At 35.6% G+C, this 21,442-nt stretch overlaps 2 protein-coding genes across 2 annotated transcripts in view; one reads left to right on the top strand and one right to left on the bottom strand.

Moving 5' to 3' along the window:
- The window catches only part of LOC127834502 (uncharacterized), a 155,600-nt gene that overhangs the window by 41,452 nt on the left and 92,706 nt on the right, over window positions 1-21,442 (bottom strand). Inside the window, exon 7 of the mRNA XM_052360376.1 lies at window positions 20,257-20,381. Within this exon, the coding sequence (XP_052216336.1) occupies window positions 20,257-20,381 (125 nt within the window). The remainder of the gene's footprint in view (window positions 1-20,256; window positions 20,382-21,442) is intronic.
- Window positions 1-21,442, top strand: part of LOC127834501 (uncharacterized) — a 188,817-nt gene that overhangs the window by 106,416 nt on the left and 60,959 nt on the right. Inside the window, exon 2 of the mRNA XM_052360374.1 lies at window positions 5,676-5,902. The gene's annotated coding sequence lies outside the window, so the exon portion shown is untranslated. The remainder of the gene's footprint in view (window positions 1-5,675; window positions 5,903-21,442) is intronic.

Raw genomic sequence — 21,442 nt, 5'->3', positions numbered from 1 at the left:
CATTACTGATGCATATTCACGGATTTTTTCACCATATGTATTATAATTTATAAGTATTAATACTAAAAATACTGTGCAGTCCGCACGGCAATATCAGGGAGACACTTTCCGCTGTTATGGAATTTTTAATTATTTTTTGTTTACGGAGGTCTTTCCTTGACGAACCTGGTTAAGGCTGAAAGTTTCGTCTCTGATTAGTTTCTGTACACTTAACGCACATGCATTAAGTCTGGTTTTCCCAGTCCGAGACTCATGTGTGAATGCAAGTTCAAACTTGTGTTTCTAAAAATAGTCAAATAATATCACAGCGGGGAATACCCGCTTAGTTTTGAAATCAGCATTGATTTGGCTTAGTTTTGGCAATCAGTCTTGATTTGGCTTTACTCATACATACTATTATTTCGTCTATAAGTAGTACCTCTATTTTTGTACCTTGGACTATTTGTTCGTATATAAGAAGAACCACTGTTGTTGTTTTTACCAACAGGTTCATTGATACTACATGTACCATATCTATACTGTCTTGACTCTAAACCCGTGTGGTGAAATATCGTTCCTTTTCTGTGAACCTTGGGAATATGAAACTCTAACGCGTTAAAATATATATTCAGATACCGTAGGTACATTACGTACATAAGACTGCTTCATGATATGGTATGCAACATCATAATTTGTAGATTGATTCGAACATTTTGGTTGAGTTGTTTGCGTGGTCATCCGATTGTAAACACCGATTAAACATTTAATTTCAATCAAAACAAAATATTAACGTGTATTTTGACTTTCATTGAACATATGGAATACCATATTCTCCAATCAAAATTCCGATTTACTTTCAGGAAATGGCGGAAGGAGGTATCGGGTGTACAGAGTTAGAATCTGAAAGCAATCTCAGACAGACACAATCATCAGTCTCAGGCAAGTCTGCACATAATGTTTGCATTAAAAACAGCCGCAGGGACTATTTGCGACATAATTTGACACTGCAAAATTGCCGCCATTTGTAATAAGTTCGTTTTAGTGGCCGTGTGAAATGAACACATTTTAACACTTATCATACACTTCATTATCTTTCAAATACCGGTAATTGGATATTAATAAATATGTGGACTACCACATTGTTTTTATATACGAACGTGAAAGAGACTCAAATTGCACATGCAGCAAACACTAAAATCACACGCAACATCCGAAAATATATTTGAGAAACTGGATAAATTCGCACATTTGAAAATGTTTGGGAATGCATGTACATGTTTTTTTCACTATAAAAAATCAATGATAACATTTAAGAAGAGTTATTTTTGGTTAATAAGCAATTAATAAATTAAAACTTTTCGGTACTTGTGCGAGGACTTAACAGGAAGATATTTCCATGTGTAGAATTACCGAAGTTAAAAATCAGTTGACTTTTAATAAACCACCCGACATAAAAGCTTCGTACACGTTTAAAATGTTTCACTCGTAAGAACATCTTATGTTTGTTTATACTTAACTTATATCTCATACACACATGTAAATGTCGTAACAGCCTGATATGGTACATGCAAGCGCGTTTGAATTTCCACAGGTATAATTATTGAAATCCCTATTATATTTCGATAATTTCGGTTCCATGAACAGCATGACATAACTGTTAGCACGTTAATATCTGCTGATAGCCTCTTTTTATTGCAAATGTTTATGGTATATATGCGCCTTTAAGTGTGTTAGAGGCATAATTTCCATTTGTTGATATATTTAAATTTTCTCATGATATTTATTTTATGTCAGATTTTGTGAATTACATACATTTCTATCAAAAAAAGTACTTCCATATAATAATTAAGACAATTACACTTTAATTACAAAATATAAATAACTGTTAAAGTAGAAACATGCAATTATATTTATTAATAGTGAACATATTACAAATGCATTTCTGTTAATGTATAAATGCCATATATGTATTAGACGTATCCATACTACACCTATATTACTGCTAACGGATAAAATGTAATAATATGTATATTTATTATTCTTACTTCAAAATACGTTACTGTTAACCTATTAAAATGCCGATATATCTATAATGAGTATCAATACTACAAATATATTACTTTTTAAGTATACAAATATTATTTTATGAATGTTGATTATTTGTTCCATGCTTCAATTGTGCGTCTATGTGTCTATCAATACTACTTATGAAAAAGCCACACAACTTATTTGGCATAGTAAATTTAAGTACACAACAGGAACATATTTTATATATGCCAATTAGAATATATATGGTGGTAACAAGATAGAACTCCGTCTTTTTTGCGCTTTAAAACTTAAAAATCATTGCGTTTGTCGAAATGGACGTATACGTCTAGAAATCCTACTTTCGGTTTTAAAAGCGGTACCGTTTGAAAAATAATAAATTACTTGCTAACTAGCCTATAGATTTAATTTTATCTATGCCATTTAGAATATATCTGGTGGTTACAAGTAGAAAGCCGTCTTTTATGCTCTTTAAACTTAAAAATATCGCGTTTGTCGAAATGGACGTATACGTATAGAAATCCTACTTTCGGTTTTAAAAGCGTATTACTAACCGTTTGAAAAATAAAATAAATTACTTGCTAACTAGGCTATAAATTTAATGACAATTTTGCACACTTTCAAATTAAATCTATAAGTATTGATTTATATGTATTTCATTTCAAGGTGTGTGGCATTTCAAGGTGTGTGGCTTTAATGTTAATTATATTGTTATTAAATACAACGCATGACTTACAAATAAGTAAAAATACTGTTTTCATTGATTTGTATTTGCATTATTTTTTCTTTATTTAATACCTACACGTTCAGTAACATCGTATATCAGAATGCATTTCACTGTACTTATAAATAAACAAAACTGAAAATTTATCTGAAACAATATTTCAATCAACTTCCGGAGAGAGTATTTTGATGTGTGTATCGTAACAAATAAAATAGTATTGTGCGTCATAAACTGACTCTATGAGTGAACTGTTTTGTTTTTAGAATTACTTCGAAAGTGTGTCAGTGGAGATCTCCAGTATAATGACTCGGCTGGGATACGGCGAGCAGATAAGACGGTGGCGGGTTGAGAAGTACAAAGAGCAGGATAGCTTGGTGAATGCACTATCAAGTGATGTAACTGTGATCACAGCTGGCAGCAAGGAGAGGGTCTAACCTGCTGTAATGAAAGCGACCTTGACTCCTTATTCGTTTTGGAAGGTATCCTCTGTGTTGAAGCTGGTATAAGTCTTCATACCATACCTGACGGCATAGAAGTGTACAGGATGGATACATGTGCATATTCGGGACACTGTAGACTGTTGTTAGAGAGACAAGGGCGTAAACGGTACGAAATAATCCGCAATGCTTTGTGTGATAATGGACACGGAGACATTCTTTTAAGTAGTAGTTTGGTTCTTGATGAAATGTCGGCAATCAAATTGCCTACAGGTTTATCAGTGGTGAGCCATGAACGAGCGGGGCCGTCGCTACCGACGTCAATAGGACGTGAGCTTCACACTGACCATGTATTCGCACTACGCTGTCAATGCCCCAGCATCTTACAGAGATGGGCTTCCAGACCCCGTCATTGGCCCTCACCGGTCTTAGTTCAGAAAGTCGTATCGTTTGGAGCTAATGTAACAGCGGTGGGTTTTAAGGAAAGTGAATACAAGCACATGGAATGGCGGATTGGCTTTAACACCGGAGAGGCAGAACTAGTGAACAACCTTAATGACACACAAGCGAAAGTGTACGTTATGCTCAAAATGATCGTCAAAGATGTGTTAAGGCCTTCTAAGAAAGAAATAACATCATACGCGATGAAAAATATAGTATTATGGCAAGCTGAGCGTAACCCACAAAATAAGTTCTATGCTCAGAGTTTTCTTCACTGGCTGCATGACGGACTGAGAGCACTTAGGACTGCTATTGTCACACAACAACTGTCATATTACATGATTCCAGAACGGAATTTAATGGCAGCCAGTGGTTTGACGTACAGGCAGCAAAGTCATTGGGTAGAAGTTATCACGGACATGATGGCAGAAGGTCCGAGGGTAATTCTCGGATTGCCAAAGATACGGAGGGCTATTGTCGCGTCCCCAGAGCCGATTTTGTGGTACAGCATGAAAAGGATGGAGCTGGAGATGCTAGAGCTGGAGTATATGAACAGATTTGTGACTTGCCTTGAGAACGGAGTTGTGGGAATGACTGATGCTATCCTACAGGAGATACGGAGACGTAGGGGCGAGTTAGTGATGGAGATTGCACTACGGATGATCGAAGAAGGCTGTGCTGTAAATGATCTGACGAATATTCACCATAAAATGTTAAAGTAATAATGAATTGAAGTGCTTTAAAAGGATGGAGCTGAGATGGTAAGCTACGTGCAAAGTATGAATGAAAAGATAGTGGTGTTTTGTCTCGGATATCATCCTGCAGGAGATACAAGGACAAATGAGTGGAATAGTGAGATGGATCTTCCGCCGAGTTTTTATGAAAGGCAGCGTTGTTAATAATATGTATCCGCCTTGAACTTAAGAAGTGATGGCGCTTTTTCGCTTGTGCTTGAAAATAAAAAAGTAGCGTGTAGTAAGGAACTGGTTCGTCTTGTCTTAATAATGCAGTAGTTAATGTAAACGATCAGCCGTAGCAAGTAATTAATACAAAATATGCACAATCAGTCTTCCTTAAAGAGAGTATATAATATCTCTTTTTAAACATAAAACGTTGTTGGACCCTAATCAACCATCGCGATTTTTGGGAAGTCAGCACATAACGGTAGATGTCTGACGCCTCCCAATTACCAGTTTCGCAATTGACATCCCGCGAGATATCCAAGAGGCCCGATGACGGTTATGACCGAGATTTAAAGACTTGAGAAGCCGGGAACCCCGCTCAAGGGTATAAATCGTGTATCCGTCATAGCTGTTTTAAGATTAGAACCGTGTTCATGTTACTGGATTGTGGACGATATATAGAGGTGGAACAGGCTAGCCTGGCTGGACCAGCGATATTGAGGCGAACAGGCTAGTCAGTCTGATATATAGAGGCGAACAGGATAGCCTGACTGGACCAGGTACCGTTCATGGAACGCCAACATTTACATCTGCACGGAGCTGAGAGTCACATTTTGATAACCAATCAATAAACTACACACGAGCCGCCGTGAACCAGTGGGTAGAAGTTTGCAAACATTACTATATCGATGTGCGCACAAAATGCCACATACAGAAGTGAACTAGTCTGCAGCCGAGACGACACTGAGAAATATTCAATGTCAGTTTGGACAGAGACGTATTATCTACGTCTCTGGTTTGGACCGTGGTATTGCCAAGGAGGCATCGGTTCCGGTACCTGCTACAGTATGCGATCCGATATCGGCAGATCAAAAGGCAGGGATCTATACATACAACTCCGGAGTTCATATTTGAACACGGATGTACTTAAGGAGTCTTCGACAGCCCAATCAATCAAGCGACAAGCACCCATCGTTTCTAGCACAAATGTCGCTGCTTAAATACCGAATAAAACCTAGCCAATGTGAAACAATTTCAAAACTGTCGGTCAGTGTCGTAATACGGGATGAAACCGCTGTCATGACCATCAATATTAAAATTATATTGGGAATTGTAATACATATACATTTTACATCTATATGGGAGGTGTTCAATCGTTTGGAAAATATTGTCGAAGTGTGCTGCACAAAAGTACTAGGCTTGTGTTATGTGGACAAACTGCCCAACATAATGACAAACCGATCGACTGAAAGACCCTAATATACCACCCCTGCTATGATGTAATTTATGCTGAGAACTGTATGAAATTGACCGTGCAAAAATGAGTATAATAGCAAATATCCTTTATAAATATATTTTATGTTTATTGATAGGTATTTTTATTACTGTTATACAATTATAATAATTATAATACTCGTTACCAGGTATATCTATTCACACTCCAATAATCAAATTTTTGTTGCTATTATTTCCTTAAGAAACCATTATTTCTGATAATGCAGCCTATGTCTGGTGCATTTTGCTTCATCTTTCCTGCAGATACATTTTTAATGAGTTGACAGTTTTATCCGGTTCCATCTTATTGGCATCCTTAATGTATAAACATGACACAAGAGGACAAGCTATGCACAGATTTATCAATAAACTTTGTTTATTGATCGATTAATCTATGTTTCATTTCGAACATTCGCAAGTGTGAGCCAACATTGTTTCTAGATCCAAATCGATTTTATTTCTGTAATGTTCCTACACTTTAAGTGCCATTAAACACGTGTTAGATTTTAATTCCTAACAGATAACTACAGATTGAGCATATGAACGGTTGTCTTATTTTTTAATATAGTAATTTCCCGAAAACGTGTTCTTAATTTTCCCTTTTTCTGTAGGCATTGGATTCCACCAACAACACCAGTTTCGTTAGTGCGAAAAAATCCCAACCAACTAAAGCTCTAAAATATTGTTTTGCTGAGTTTTCGAGAATAAATAACAGTTGAAGAGGGCATAATTGCTTGATTCAATATTTTAAAAGAAGACTTTTGTAGGCCTACCTATATTTGCATATAATCTTCAAAAGCATAAGTCATGACAATATGTTACTTTTAAGACATAAATGAATTTAGTTATTGAATATCATAATCTTTGCAAGCAATGTCAGTTAAGTGTATTATATGGATCAAATTAACTAAAGCTTTCATTAAAATGTGTTTAAGGTTCATGGGGGGGATAAAATTCATTAAAAATTCGCTTTGGTTTTTCTTCATTCAATGTGGTACAATATGGTCAAACTATATATCATTTTAAAGCTAAAGACGGATAGAATAACATAAACACATTTTTGACATTCAATATTTGTGTGCTTTATTCATATTTTGGTTTAAAACCAATACATTTTTACACTAATTTACAAAATCTCAATCTAAAGTTAGGAAGGATATGCACTACCTTAAATTGAATAAATACAAAGCTATATACATATACAAGGTCAAGTTAGCAACATTTCACAGAAATTATTGTCATAAACAACAAATGAGTTTTTATTCAACTGCCTGTTTTGGATAAATTTCCTAACAAAGTTCTAAAAATAACTAAAACGTAACTACTTTTTAAAACTCCAGGTATGGTGGATAGTAAGAGTCACAATTCTTTTTCAAAGGCTTAACAATTTTGTTATTTACCTTCTCAACCAAATTGCAAATTTAAACCATCTAAAATTGAAATAGATTGCAGACGACATATAAAAATTGTAAAGAATTATAAAGAAATTGGCAAACGATTGATTTTATATTTCGATTACTTCTACCCATTTGAAAGCGTGGCCCTCGCTGTGCTCCGTAGAAAAACGTGCAAAACAAATCGGTCGAAACCACGTGCAGTTAGTGAGAAAACCGGGTATGTGTATACACATACCTGAGAAAAACACAAACATATTTTGACAGTTGGTTCGCAACTAGTAAACAACTATTAACATTAAACAGCAAGAGATCGCACTAAATAACAGAAATGACCACGTAGAGATATCATCACTTACCCTATTTCAAATATTTTCCAGCTGAAAATTGTCCCCACACGTCTTTTTTAGTTTATTTGTATGTTTTTTCTGGAGCCGAAGTGCATCTCACAGAATATCCATCTAACTTCCGTTGTTTTCACTTTCGTTATTAAAAACTTTGTTTAAAAGAATTATTTCTCCTTTTAGATTGTTTAAAGCGATGTTGTATTATATATATCAATAGAATAGTATACCGTGATGAATTTAAAGCGGGTATATACGATTTTTTATATGTGTTAATTGTAATATATTGATAAAATGTGTTACAATAACCATATATAGGCAAGAAAAATTATACATTAAAGCCGAATTTCATAAAATGCAGCAAAGACAAATTAGCGCCCCGAGCCGATTGTGACGTACATATTTTCCTACAATAACCGAAGCATTCGTCTTTGTATTAGGATCGGAGTTAGTGTTCGTGTGTCGTATAAATAGATATCGATGCAGGAATTCAAATAAACCGTTAAACTAAGTTTAGATTCACATCGTACATGTATGGTATACATGCTGGCGAATTCGGCTGTACAGCCGTTTTCAATTTCAGAATTAAATATCTGGCTTATTTCGCATTTTTCGACACATGTTCTTCTGAACTTTTATTTTAATATATATTGAAATATATATATAATAAGTTTTTACACATTTTATATAAAAATCATAAATATTTGACAAAATCGTATATACCCGCTTTAACGGAGTTACGTATCGATCTTTCTGTCAGTCTGTAAGCGTACTATTTTATGCGCAATAATATAAGTATGGTGATTCGACAACAATTGTAAACATTGGTGAAATGCTTCTTACATAGTTATTCTTTTGAGTGTTTATGAGGTCTGATCGTGCAGTTTGCAAACATCAACGGAAATATTACAATCCAATGCATTTGTCATCGTCAACCGTTTGGAATGTCAATTAGGCGATGAGTTAGTTTTTAGCATGTTTCTTTCCATGTTATGAATTTACAAATGGCTGCCCCCATGGTGATGAAATGACATGTGTTCGAGTTTTGATATTTCTAGATATGTAAACTTTTTTTACTATTTAAGCGTAACTTGCCCTCGTCAATGTCGATATTATTCACTAGTTATATAATTTTCCGCCGAAATACGTGGAATAAACATTATTCAGATTTTTGAAAATAATGTATATTTTAGTGTTAAAATCGCTTTGTATTTTGATTGATTTTGTGGATGGTATGATACGTTGATGTACAAAATTGGTAGCAGTTTGAAGGAAAAACATCCTTTAAAGCATATATGTATACATTTTCAATGTGGCACTCTTCCTTTAGTCAAATTTGAGTTCAATGCTTGGGGGTCCCACATTTTTCAAAATGAAGCCTCTACATGAACCTTAATTGCCTTAATTAATACAGACTCTATACATAAGCGAAAGTTTCTTGAAAAAAGACTGCCTTTACTCAAGAAATACCATACAAGGGGAAAGTGTCGTCCTTGACTTCCTTTACACAAGAAATACCATACAAGGTGGAAAGTGTCGTCCTTGACTTCCTTTACACAAGAAATACCATACAAGGGGAAAGTGTCGTCCCTGATTCCTTTTCACAAGAAATACCATACAAGGGGAAAGTGTCGTCCTTGACTCCTTTACACAAGAAATACCATACAAGGAAAAGTGTCGTCCTTGACTTCCTTTACACAAGAAATACCATACAAGGGGAAAGTGTCGTCCTTGACTTCCTTTACACAAGAAATACCATACAAGGGGAAAGTGTCGTCCTTGACTTCCTTTACACAAGAATACCATACAAGGGGAAAGTGTCGTCCTTGACTTCCTTTACACAAGAATACCATACAAGGGGAAAGTGTCGTCCTTGACTTCCTTTACACAAGAAATACCATACAAGGGGAAAGTGGTCGTCCTTGACTTCCTTTACACAAGAAATACCATACAAGGAAAAGTGTCGTCCTTGACTTCCTTTACACAAGAAATACCATACAAGGGGAAAGTGTCGTCCTTGATTTCCTTTACACAAGAAATACCATACAAGGGGAAAGTGTCGTTCTTGACTTCCTTTACACAAGAAATACCATACAAGGGGAAAGTGTCGTTCTTGACTTCCTTTACACAAGAAATACCATACAAGGGGAAATTGTCGTCCTTGACTTACTTTACACAAGAAATACCATACAAGGGGAAAGTGTCGTCCTTGGTTAGCATGCGCGGACTGAAATGGCTATTCTGGGAGGAAACTTTCCGCACATGCATTTAACCCAGTTTCCACAAAACGCGAGGAAGACGACTATCAATACTTATTTTTTTTAACCATATTGTCCAGTGTAATTCAATATTGCATAACTTACACAAAAACACGTTGTTCTCTACCTGAAATCTAAATTTATTATGTTGCTGGCTTTATATACATGTGTCGAGAATTTGAATTATGCGACGAAATATATAATAAAGATGTCCTTACGTGATTGAAGACGTCGACGTATGAATTGGTCTGCACGTTTATTTTTTGGAAAATAAATTAATTATATCATTTATGTATTCTTCTCGACGAAAAATCTATATCTGTTACCTTTATTGATACGAAAGCTATGCCAACAGGCGGAAATATTACATGTATTTATTATCGTTGTATGAATGAATAAACTGGTTATACAGGTTTTTGAAGGTGATATATGTCCAATGATGCGGAAATCAAGATTTCCTCGTGCACAGATTTGTAAGTTTAGTCATTCGACAGGCAAGCAGGGTAGAGCGAAGACTTGATTTAAATCGATTTATTTATTTTCTCAACCACATTTAATTGTGAAATTTGATTTATTTTTGTGTCGTATTGGCGTTGGTAATTTATTAATATGGACAGTCAGGATGAGAGGAGATATCGCTTCGCCGGCGGGGACAGGGCTGGCACAGTAAATGGACACACGTAGCGACCACGTGGTAGCGGTCAAGAAGGTAGGCTCTCGGGGATAGAGGAGAATTGTTTGACGTGTTTGGTTTACAAATAATACGCAGATAGTGAAGAAAAGTATCATTTCTCACGTTTTTCTCCTGTAAAATGTAGTTTAAAGAGGCATGTCCTTTTTTTCGGAAAATCATTGGTGTCAATCCTGATATAATTGACTGTATTGTCGGCGCTTACGCATTACCATTCTTATAATTACCTGAAAAATGTGTATCTGGAAATAACCAATCAGCTTTAAAGCAGATAGATTAGCAGATATTAACGAGTCGGTGCAGGATATGTAAAATAATGGCTATATTGAAGAATTTAAAGACATCCCTCATGTTGTTAGTCAATCAAGTGTAGCCGTGAATGAAGCCGGAAGCTGGATTTGTGATCAATGAGGACAAGTCAATATAAGTACCAGTTCAGAGGCTAGAATGGGTAGGATTAATCTGGGATAGCCAAATGTTTTCTTTTGAAATTCCCGATAGAAGAATAACTGATTTTAAAAATACTCTTTTAAAGGTATTTTCTTCCATGCCAATGGTTTCGGCAAGGGATTTAGCTAGATGTACGGGGAAAATTGTTTCAATGATGCCTGTTATTGGAAGTCTGGCTAGGTAAAGACTAGATATCTTTATTCTGAAATCGTTTCTAGACCGTCAATGCATAGAGTTATAGCCCTTGAACCAGATAGCTTATTTATTTCCGCAATTAGATTTTGGTTAGGGTCGCATAGATTGCATACAATCGAGGCATTTTAGTAAAACTACATGTGTCGAAGTTTTAAAAGTTTACAGTGATGCAAGTGGGTTTGCCGGTGGGGCTTATATTGTTGATATGTCAGGTTTTATTTTTCACGATATATGGTCAAATGACGATTGCAATACAAGTTCTACTTATAGAATAATTAATGGAGTAGTTCTAGTTTTACGTGCCAATGGGAATTTTTTAAGGGGGGGGGGGGGGCTGTTAAGAGGTTTTCTGACTCTGAATCACGTGTAAAGGTAGGAAGTTCTAAAATTGAGTAACATGATCTAGCACTAAGCATTTTTGTATGTGTTTGAAGATGAATATAGGACTAGAAATACAATGGGTTCAAAGAGAATTAAACTCAATTGCCAGTATTAGTAAAATGAGCAATACGGATGAATGGTAAATCTCACGAGATTTCTTTGAGTATTTAAATGGTAGCTCGGGTCCGATTTTGATTGATCGCTTGGCTACTTTTAAAAATGGAAATACTTAAAGATATAATTCAAAATTCTTTGATTTTGAAACAGAAGCAGATTGCTTTACACAGTTTTGGGGTGCCGATTTGAGTTGGTTGATGCCCCTATTTATCTCGTAGGAAAAACAATTTTGCACTTTCTATAATGCAACGCATATGGCGTTTTTGTGGTACACAGATGGCCTAGTGCAGCATTTTGGCCATTCTTATTTGAGGATGGTAATGTACAAATGCACTATGAGAAGTATATTACTGTGTTTGACAAAGGGCAAACTATTTGTATGAGTAATAACCACTCTGTTTCAGTTCAAGACCTTTTTCAAGAAATGTTCTTGCTATTCGAATTTAACTATACTATATGTCGTTTATATGTGAATTGGTGATATGAATGTTTTGATTGTTTTGCTATACTTATGGTATAGTTGGGATTTTTCACGTGTTTAGGTGTAGAAATAATTCAATTGATGTTGTTTTTGTATGGCCATTAAGTATGTATAGAAACCATGTTGGTGTATGTCCGTTTGCATCTGGTGCTTACGAAGTCGTGTACAGTACACGAGGAATGGAATATTTGCAAAAAAGAAAGCAAAAACAGTACTTGCAAAAAAGAAAGCAAGGGTTAAAAAAAATAGTTTTAAAAGTATAATACTTGCAAAAAAGATAGCGAGGGTAATATTTATTTCAAATTGGAAAATACTTGCAAAAAAGAAAGCAAGGGAAACGGTTTTGTTATAGAAAGTCAATTTAAAATGTTGGTGTGTGTGTTTCGTGTCTGTCTGCCTCTGGGGTAGACGCGATTGTGTGTGGCATTTCGTGGGCTCTTGTAATTCTGGTCTGGTTGTGTTTTCTGATGATGGATTGAAAAGGGCCAATTCTGGGCCGCTGGTTCGAAGGTGCTTAGTGACCAAAGCGGATGTGAATAGGCTTTGATTCTTTGATTTGAGATTTGTAACGGTTTGTTTGGTGCGTTTTTTTGGGGGGTTTGGCGGTTTAGGGACTTTGAATTGAAAGGATGCGATACAAGATTTTTTGAGGATTGTGCTATAATTATTATTTTCAATAGTAAAACGGTTCAATTGTGCAAGGGCGAACAGGTATTGACATTTTGTAAAACAAATGCAGTTTTATGCCCTGTCTTCTACTTGAAAAAATGTATCTTGGCAGCAACTATTCTAGATATTGCAATATATGTTTGTTTAGAAACATAACAAATTGTAAGAAAATGAATAAATACATTTTAGTTGGCTCAAATCAGATGAGTTACAGTAGACAATTAGATATTTTGCACCACATCTTTCGTGAAATTTGACTTAAACCTAATATTCACGGGTTGCATGCATTTCGGTCATGGGAAGCAACTGCTGTTGCAAATAGCGGTGTATCTGATAGTGTTAAAAAAAGCATGGGCAGTGGAAGACTGTTGGCGCTTAGGATGGCTACGTGAGAGATTCGGATGAAACACGAACAATTGTTTCTTCTCGTTTGGATTTGTAAATATATATGGTACTTAGTGTTGTATGTTGTTAGTTATGCGTTGTTGTTTTTGCCCCGTTCTTTTTCTGTCGATAAAATACCCTGCTTGTCATGACACCTAAACAAATGTGTTTGTTTTTATTCTAAATGGTTAGATGATAAAAAATTTATGTTTGTCATAAAATGTAATGGAATATAAAACATAAATGTATTTATTATCGTTGTATGAATGAATAAACTGGTTATACAGGTTTTTGAAGGTGATATATGTCCAATGATGCGGAAATCAAGATTTCCTCGTGCACAGATTTGTAAGTTTAGTCATTCGACAGGCAAGCAGGGTAGAGCGAAGACTTGATTTAAATCGTTTTATTTAGTTATGCTCTGTTTGTGTGTTGATGTTAATATTATGTTTTATATGTTTCAGTGAGTTTTATGAGAGCAGACGGATGACTGACTTGAGATAGAAAGGGGCATTTATTCCGGACATTTTACCATTAGATGTACATGGTTTTCTAAAAAGAATACTTAACGTTTACGATATAGTAACAGCTGATTATTTGTAGATTTCTCTATAATTAGAGGTTTCAGGATGTTATGAAGGCACCTAGACACCGGTCTTGACCCATGGGTCCTCATACGTCCCCCTGCCATTAAAAGAAAAATGAAAAATGAGCAGTAGGGTTGCGTATCCCGCTCGCGGTTACACCCTAATCGTTCGTTACCACCGATTATTGTTTGGGGTGTACGTGAAGTCATGTGCACTTCTCTTAATTAATGGTAATGAATAAATCTTGTAATTATCGCAGCTGCTTTTATCAAAACTAATGCTGCACTTTATGTAATTTTCGCGAATAGGCGTTGTGGATGGGCATAGGGGGCGTCCTCGGTGCGCTTTGGGCATCGGCGGCGGACGGGCGGTTGTTAGGGCCGTGGCGTCCTTGGTTGGGCTTGTGATTTTGAATTGTGTAGTTAAATTGTGCAATTGTATGATTTTGAGTTTAGGCTTGACGTCTGAGGGGTATTAATAATATTCAATTATTCACATGTAAGGCATGAGCATTTTTAGCTCATCTATTTTTTGAAAAAAAAATGAGCTATTGTCATCACCTTGGCGTCGGCTATTGCTTTCATACTTGCAACACTTACTAACTATCATAAGGGGACTGTGCAGGCAAAGGTATGTAACTCTGACTGGCATTTGGACGGAATTATGGGCCCTTTATACTTTTGAAAATTGAAAATTTGGTTAAGTTTTGTGTTTTTGGTCCACTTTACCCCTAAATTATCATAGATATTGCTTTCATACTCGGAATACTCGCAAACTATCATAAGGGTACAGTAAAAGGACAAGTTGCATAACTCTGGATGTCATTTTTATGGAATTATGGCCCTTTTTTGACTTAGTAACTTTGAATATATGGTTAAATTTTGTGTTTCGATCCACTTTACTTCTTTAGTATCAAGGCTATTGCTTTCAAACTTCAAATACTTTTATGCTATCATGAGGTTACTGTACCTGGCAAGTTGAATTTTACCTTGACCTTTGAATGACCTTGACTCTCAAGGTCAAATTATTAAATTTGGCTAAAATTGCCATAACTTCTTTATTTATGATTAGATTTGATTGATACTTTGACAAAACTACTCTTATCTGACATACCTCAATAGACTCCACCCAAACCATCCCCTGTGCCCCCCCCTACCCCCCCCCCCCGAATTCCCCCCCCCCTATTTTTTTTTAAGAACATCTCACAAATGACCACCACACCCTCACACTATACCCCCCACCCCCAAATATTTTTTTAAACGGTTAAAAAACAAAACTATTTATTTTTATTATTTTATGTTTGAAGTAACGTCCAACCATCGCACCAAAGAATCCCCCCCTCCACCCCCCACCCTCCCCCCCCCCGATTTTTTTTTGCATTTTTTTCGCATTTTTGGAAGATAATCCCTCCTTTGTGATTGAAAATGAGAGTCCCTTCACCTTTAAAAAGAAAATAGATGAGCGGTCTGCACCCGCAAGGCGGTGCTCTTGTTAATGATACGTATAACGACGTGTTCTACAGAATGGATTTAGTATCGTTTCAGTTCTTAAATATATGAGAAGGATGTCGCAACGTTTACTGACGTCTCGAGACTCTTCAACTGAGCGGTGCCATTGGGGTCGATATCTGTTGCACATTGAACACATACGATCGTCAGAAAATTTGTTTCTTGCATTTATGTGTAGAAAGCCCTGTCAGATACAAACACCCACTCCGTGCGTGTGTTTCAAGAAATAAAATACCCTCCTTGTCATGACACCTAAACAAATGTGTTTGTTTTTATTCTAAATGGTTAGATGATAAATAATTTATGTTTGTCATAAAATGTAATGGAATATAAACATAAGTTATGACAGCATCGTGTGTGTTATGTGCCACAATCACATCATTAGTACAACAGAGTCGCGTGCGTTTTATTTGTCGTATTTTGATGGCAAATATTAACCCATGTATGTCTTGCGTCTAAAAAAAGGCTTTGGCAAACAGCGTAGACCCAGATGAAAAGCCGCATAATGCGGCGTCTCATCAGGATCTGCGCTGTTTGCTTAAAGGACTTTCTGTATGAAATATTCTAAATATAGAAATAAATATACAAGACATCCCTAATTTTGCAAATATATTGATCCAATTTAGAAGGATGGGAGAGTCCACTAGGCATAAATGAGTCAAAAAGGGTAAAACGGAAAATCCTGAAATGTGGAATAAGATCGTGTTCATGAAAACGGATGCGCAATAGTTTTCAAACCGAACCAACTTAAAGGCATTTGATCCGATTTATAAATAATATGATTATCGAATAACTGGCTTAAGTCGAGTTCATGTATTTCATTTGTTCGTATCACTATTGAAAAGTATAATAAATTTAATTAACCAGTGTCCTGCACGAACTAATATTTATGTTATTTTCGCAATAATCTTCATTTTAAACGTGTCATATTTTTAACTCAAAACCACTGCGGGGTTTAGATCTCAAGTACGAAAGCCTCTCAGTACAACTTACAATTTAGATTTAATCGTGCAAGGTGAAAGTCGTACAAACCCTTATAAATGCGCCTTGGTATTGAATTATTATTCCTTTATTTCTCGTTATTAAGCCATGTTTTACGTTCTAACGTATTTATTATACTTTATTAAACGATTATTAGCGTTTTAATGCGTTTGTTTGCGTTATTACGTACAGAAACGCATTTTTTTCGCGTGATTACAACTTAACATCATTTTATTTTAATTTTAACTGATCCCAATAAGCTTCCGTACTCAAAAGCTTTAGTTAATCCAGTTAAATTGTACGCAATGTATACATAACATGGAGTTATTGGACAAAATTTGGCCAGGTGATGTATCCTATATTATTTATATAATTGGTTGATAAAAATATTCTCATAGAAAAAAATCATTTGGTAAATTTTCACGTGGGGTCACGGGCCGACAGCTCTGCTAGGAGATTTCACTTAAACGAGGACGGAAGTAGTAAAGCGGGTCTAACATACAGGAGAAATTTCAATCGTATACTTTTGTTCCGTAAGTGGTTTGTTTAAAGCAATATATCGTAATTTAGCCGTGAAAAAAAGTTATATTTCAACAAAATATGAGGGCCGGGCTCTGTTAAATGGGGGTTTGATGCATGTGTGTAAAGTTTCGTCCAAGATTTGCCTGTGCAGTCCGCACAGGCTAATCAGGGACAACACTTTCCGCTTTTATGATTTTTTTCGTTTCAAGAAAGTATCTTCTTTGCAAAAATCCAGTTTCGGCGGAAAGTGTCGTCCTTGATTAGACTGTGAATTAAACCCCCTTTTCACAAAGCGCTGCTTATATCTAAAAGTTTACTATTTTTTAACAAAAACTCCATCGGTAGAGAATTTATTGGTCTTGTCCACTACAAGCCTCGCCAAGCCTCGCCTTTTCATACGCCATATTAGACTCGTCTGATACCCATTCTGGATCAGCAGACGATTTATTCCTATCTTATGGAGGAGTCCGGAGATAGCCGATGTATCACGATTGGTCTGATACCCTATTACATCGCATGTTACAACTCGAATAATAAAAGTCAAACGTCAAAACATGCATAAGGTCTCGATTTCTTTATTTGATAACGATATAATCCCGCCCTTCAAATAATATGCTCAAAAATGATTAGAGATTATTTATAAACACGTCTATTTAGAGGTAAGTCAAATACATAAACAAAGATTAATGAAACAACAGTATTAGGCTGGCTTAAAGCGACTTTTCACAGATTTTGGAAGATATTGAAGTTTGTTATTTAATGCTTTATATTGATAAATGTAAACATTGAATCTAAAAAGCTCCAGTAAAAGAAAAAAAGAATAAAATTAAAAAAAGAAAAAAAGTAACCATCAACTGGGTTCGAACCACTGACCCCAGGAATAAAAGTCTATCGTTTAGACCACTCGCCCATCCGTGCTCATACAATGAGTTATGTATTTTATACTTTATATAAGCAATCCTCGTAGTATCACAAAATATAACGACAACAACACAACACTCCAAAGAAGTCAATCGTTTCGCGTTGCAACGCTTTATAATTTGCAGGTTTTAACTCGTCAAAAGATGCATATAATGGATATTTTATAGTATGGTAAATGCTCAGTATTACTTTTTCCTAAAAAATATCATAACTACAACGAAAATTTACGAATCTGAAACAATTGTTTGTTATATATGTTGTCTATTTACCAAAACGTGAAAAGATCCATTTAAAGCCCCAATATACAAGTTTAATAAATCTGTTGACGAGAGGAAAGCAGTACTCATTACTAAAATTTGAAATTCACAGGTAGTATAATAGGCGAAGCTGCTCTTAAAATCAAGTGAGGAGTCAAAATATGAAATGTTCAGTCCGACAAGATTAATTTCATAATTTGAATAAATCTAAAATGCATTATATCCACATATTGTCGCAGCCATTCTTTTATGTTCAAAAGAAGAACATCGCGAGGTAATACGTCAAATGTTGGCAGTACTCATTATTGTTTTCTTGTTTGTCCTTTTAATTCAACTGCGTAATAAATCTTTCAAATCGTCCACGTCCATAATCTGTGCTAAATGCCGTACCATAACCTAGCAGTACCATTGAAGATTTAAGTAACCGCAAGGATTAAAAGCCATTCCTTCATTAACTCCGGTAGCGGGTTCTATCTTGATTGGCAAACTCTTAAAAGAACTTGAGCACAATTTAGTAAAATGACGATTTTCAAAATCAATATCATATATTTTAAAAAGTATTGAATGCATAATGTTTATTTTGAAGCGAAATAACAATCCTGACTGGGAAAACGTTTATAATATTGGTTCATTAACGGTTATTCATCATTCGAAATTAGTAAAATAATAAAGCGTCTGTAACGCTTTTCTAATTGTTCTTTTATAAATGCATTGCGTACTAGTATAGCTTTAATGTTCGTTAAGCCATTTATGCCTAGTGGACTCTCCCATCCTTCTAAATTGGATCAATTTATTTCCAAAATTAGGGGTGTCTAGTATATTTATTTCTATATTTATACTATTTCTTACAGAAATTCCTTTAAGCAAACAGCGCAGAGCCTGATGAGACGCCGCATCATGCGGCGTCTTATTTGGGTTAACGCTGTTTGCAAAGGCCTTTTTTCTAGACGCTAGGCATAACTGGGTTAATGTTCGTTCATAAAAACGAAAGCCTGCGTGGCACAATTACAGCGCATTACATTTTGCTGCCAGAGGTCCCGGGCTCGAAAACCATGTAATGCAGTATTTTGTAGTCCAGTTTGTTCTTGCACGTATGGTTAGTTAAGACAATTCAAAACATTATTTGTTAGCAAATTTAATGACTTTTTTTCAAAAATTCGATTACATGTATCTACGAGTAAGAGAGTAAAAATAAGTATTTCACAGCGGTTTGCTGTATTAAAGGTGTTGTTTTAGCGATATGTTATAATTCACCAAGACTACGATGAGCTCTTTGTGCTTTTTTGCGCGTAAAACAAATTGCAAAATTACAGTTTTTTAATGTTTAAACAGCATTATGATGCACATACTTTAACAATTCACTCATGTAAAACGACATCAAATCAATATACATCATTCTTAAGAGTACGGATCTAAAGCAAGAAGAAACTCGTCAAGTAAAGTATATTTTGTAACGATGTCATTTACAAATATTAAGAAAGTCTTGTGTATACTTGTATTCGACATAAGCGTTCAATAAACCCTCAATATATTTTTAAACATTGGAAATTAAACGCATAACGATCCGGTTTGATTGGCTTGAAATTGTTTTTTTTTAAATATTCCGATGATTTTCGAAAAATCATGGAATTGTCTCGATTGTTAAATAGTCTGAAGATAACATTCCGAAGATTCACGAAAAGTCACGGAGATCGCTGTTTACTGATCTCAATATACTTCGGGTACATAGCACCTAGATTCCCCACATCACGTGCGTGGTAGCTAAAATAGACAAACGTTACTATTTATAATAAACGTTTGACAATTAGTTGATACTTAAAATAACATTTTTTTTTCATATAGTGCAGACCAATCGTCAGTAAGACTACTAAACAAGGATTTTTATTTTGACGTTTGGTAAAAACTTGTTTGTTTGTTGTTGTTGTTGTTGTTGTTTTTTGAGGGGGAGGGTACCATATGCGGGGCGTTTAGTACGAAAAATAAGGTAATAAAGAACTCTACGTACAGAGATGTTTGCACAAATTGTTTTGTTGCTGGGACTAATTAAGTTGTATCAGTACAAATGAATATCACCCATATACTGTAAGATCATATTTTTTCGCGAGCATAAAATTGTGTTGTTGTTGTTTTTCAAAAGAAGGATATTTTCGTTGACACATACATTCGTTAATTTCTCATTTTGGAAAAATAGAGGACTTTGCGCCTTCCATTTTCCGATGTGTTTGTGTTAAAATCGTAAATCGGTCTGGCCCTGAAATAAAGGAAAATGTATGCCCGCTGCTTAATTATTTTTAAGTAAGAACAAAACGTACTGGACGATAGGAAGCTCGCACGGAGCGATTGTCCCTTTATCTGTCGGTGGCGGTGGTGGAGGTGGCGGAGGCGTTGATGTTGAAGGGGTGGGGGGCTTGCGGTAGACCGCCTGACGCTCGTCGACCTCCCTGGCGGTGATCACGCGGGTCTGGCCCCTTGCTGGGTCTTGAAGCGGTCGGATCGTCTTCACGGTGCGCGACTGGTAAAACGAACAGCTGAGCGGAAAAAACAAACGCCGAGTTAACATTTCAAAATAATAAGAATAAAGTTATTTTATTTTAAAAGGACTTCATTTATGTCGGTGAAGTGTCGCCCCAGATTAGCCTGTACAGTCCGCATAGCCGAATCAAGGACGACGTTTTCCGCTTTTCTTTATGTTTGTGTTAAAAGAAAGTCTCTTGTAAATGAAAACCCAGTCTAGGCTTTAAAGGGACCGTCAACCACGAATGACGAAAACAGAAAAGTTATAAAATAGCGTATTTTTTTACAATTATTAGTTCATATTGATTAAAATATCACGACTGGTATATTACATTACTTGAAAAAAGTTGTTAAGTTTTCATATTTTCAGTATATTCGGTAATACAATTTTACTGGGTACATGTAATGGTAATGGTAAATGATAACGTTATTTAATACGTTAAGTGAAAGCATGCCTACGTTGCCGACTCGAGACAATTTAATTTAAACCTTTAGATAGATAAGCTCTATTGCATTGAACGCTTACTGAGACACTATAGAGTCCCGTTCCTGGGTAGAGCCATTACTAGAGATGTGGAGAACGCATACTTGTATGCATATATGCCAAAGAACCTTTTGTTATAAGCAATACGATCCTTAATAATATTGTTGAATAAATGTATATTCTGTTTTGTTACAAATTAAGTTCTCATGTTATCGAATCTCTTTATTTGGATTTATATTTTATAATGACTATTGCAGGTTACATAATTATATGTAGTTGTACCTATTTACGCACCAGAAAATAATATATATATTTAGGTATGAAGACGATGTACTGTTCTATAAGTCTGAATAAAATGTAGACATGTCTATCTGTCTGTCTCCGAGTTGGGATTTAACAGGGATAGCAATATCGAGGCTTTTAAAATGAGTCGCATTCTGAGAAAACGGGGCATAATGCATGTGCGTTAAGTGTCGTCCCAGATTAGTCTGTGCAGTCCG

Source organism: Dreissena polymorpha, chromosome 6 (assembly GCF_020536995.1).
Source record: "Dreissena polymorpha isolate Duluth1 chromosome 6, UMN_Dpol_1.0, whole genome shotgun sequence".
Lineage (NCBI taxonomy): Eukaryota > Metazoa > Mollusca > Bivalvia > Myida > Dreissenidae > Dreissena > Dreissena polymorpha.
The sequence above is the reverse complement of the archived record's forward strand: the minus strand, read 5'-3'. Positions and strand labels throughout refer to the sequence as shown.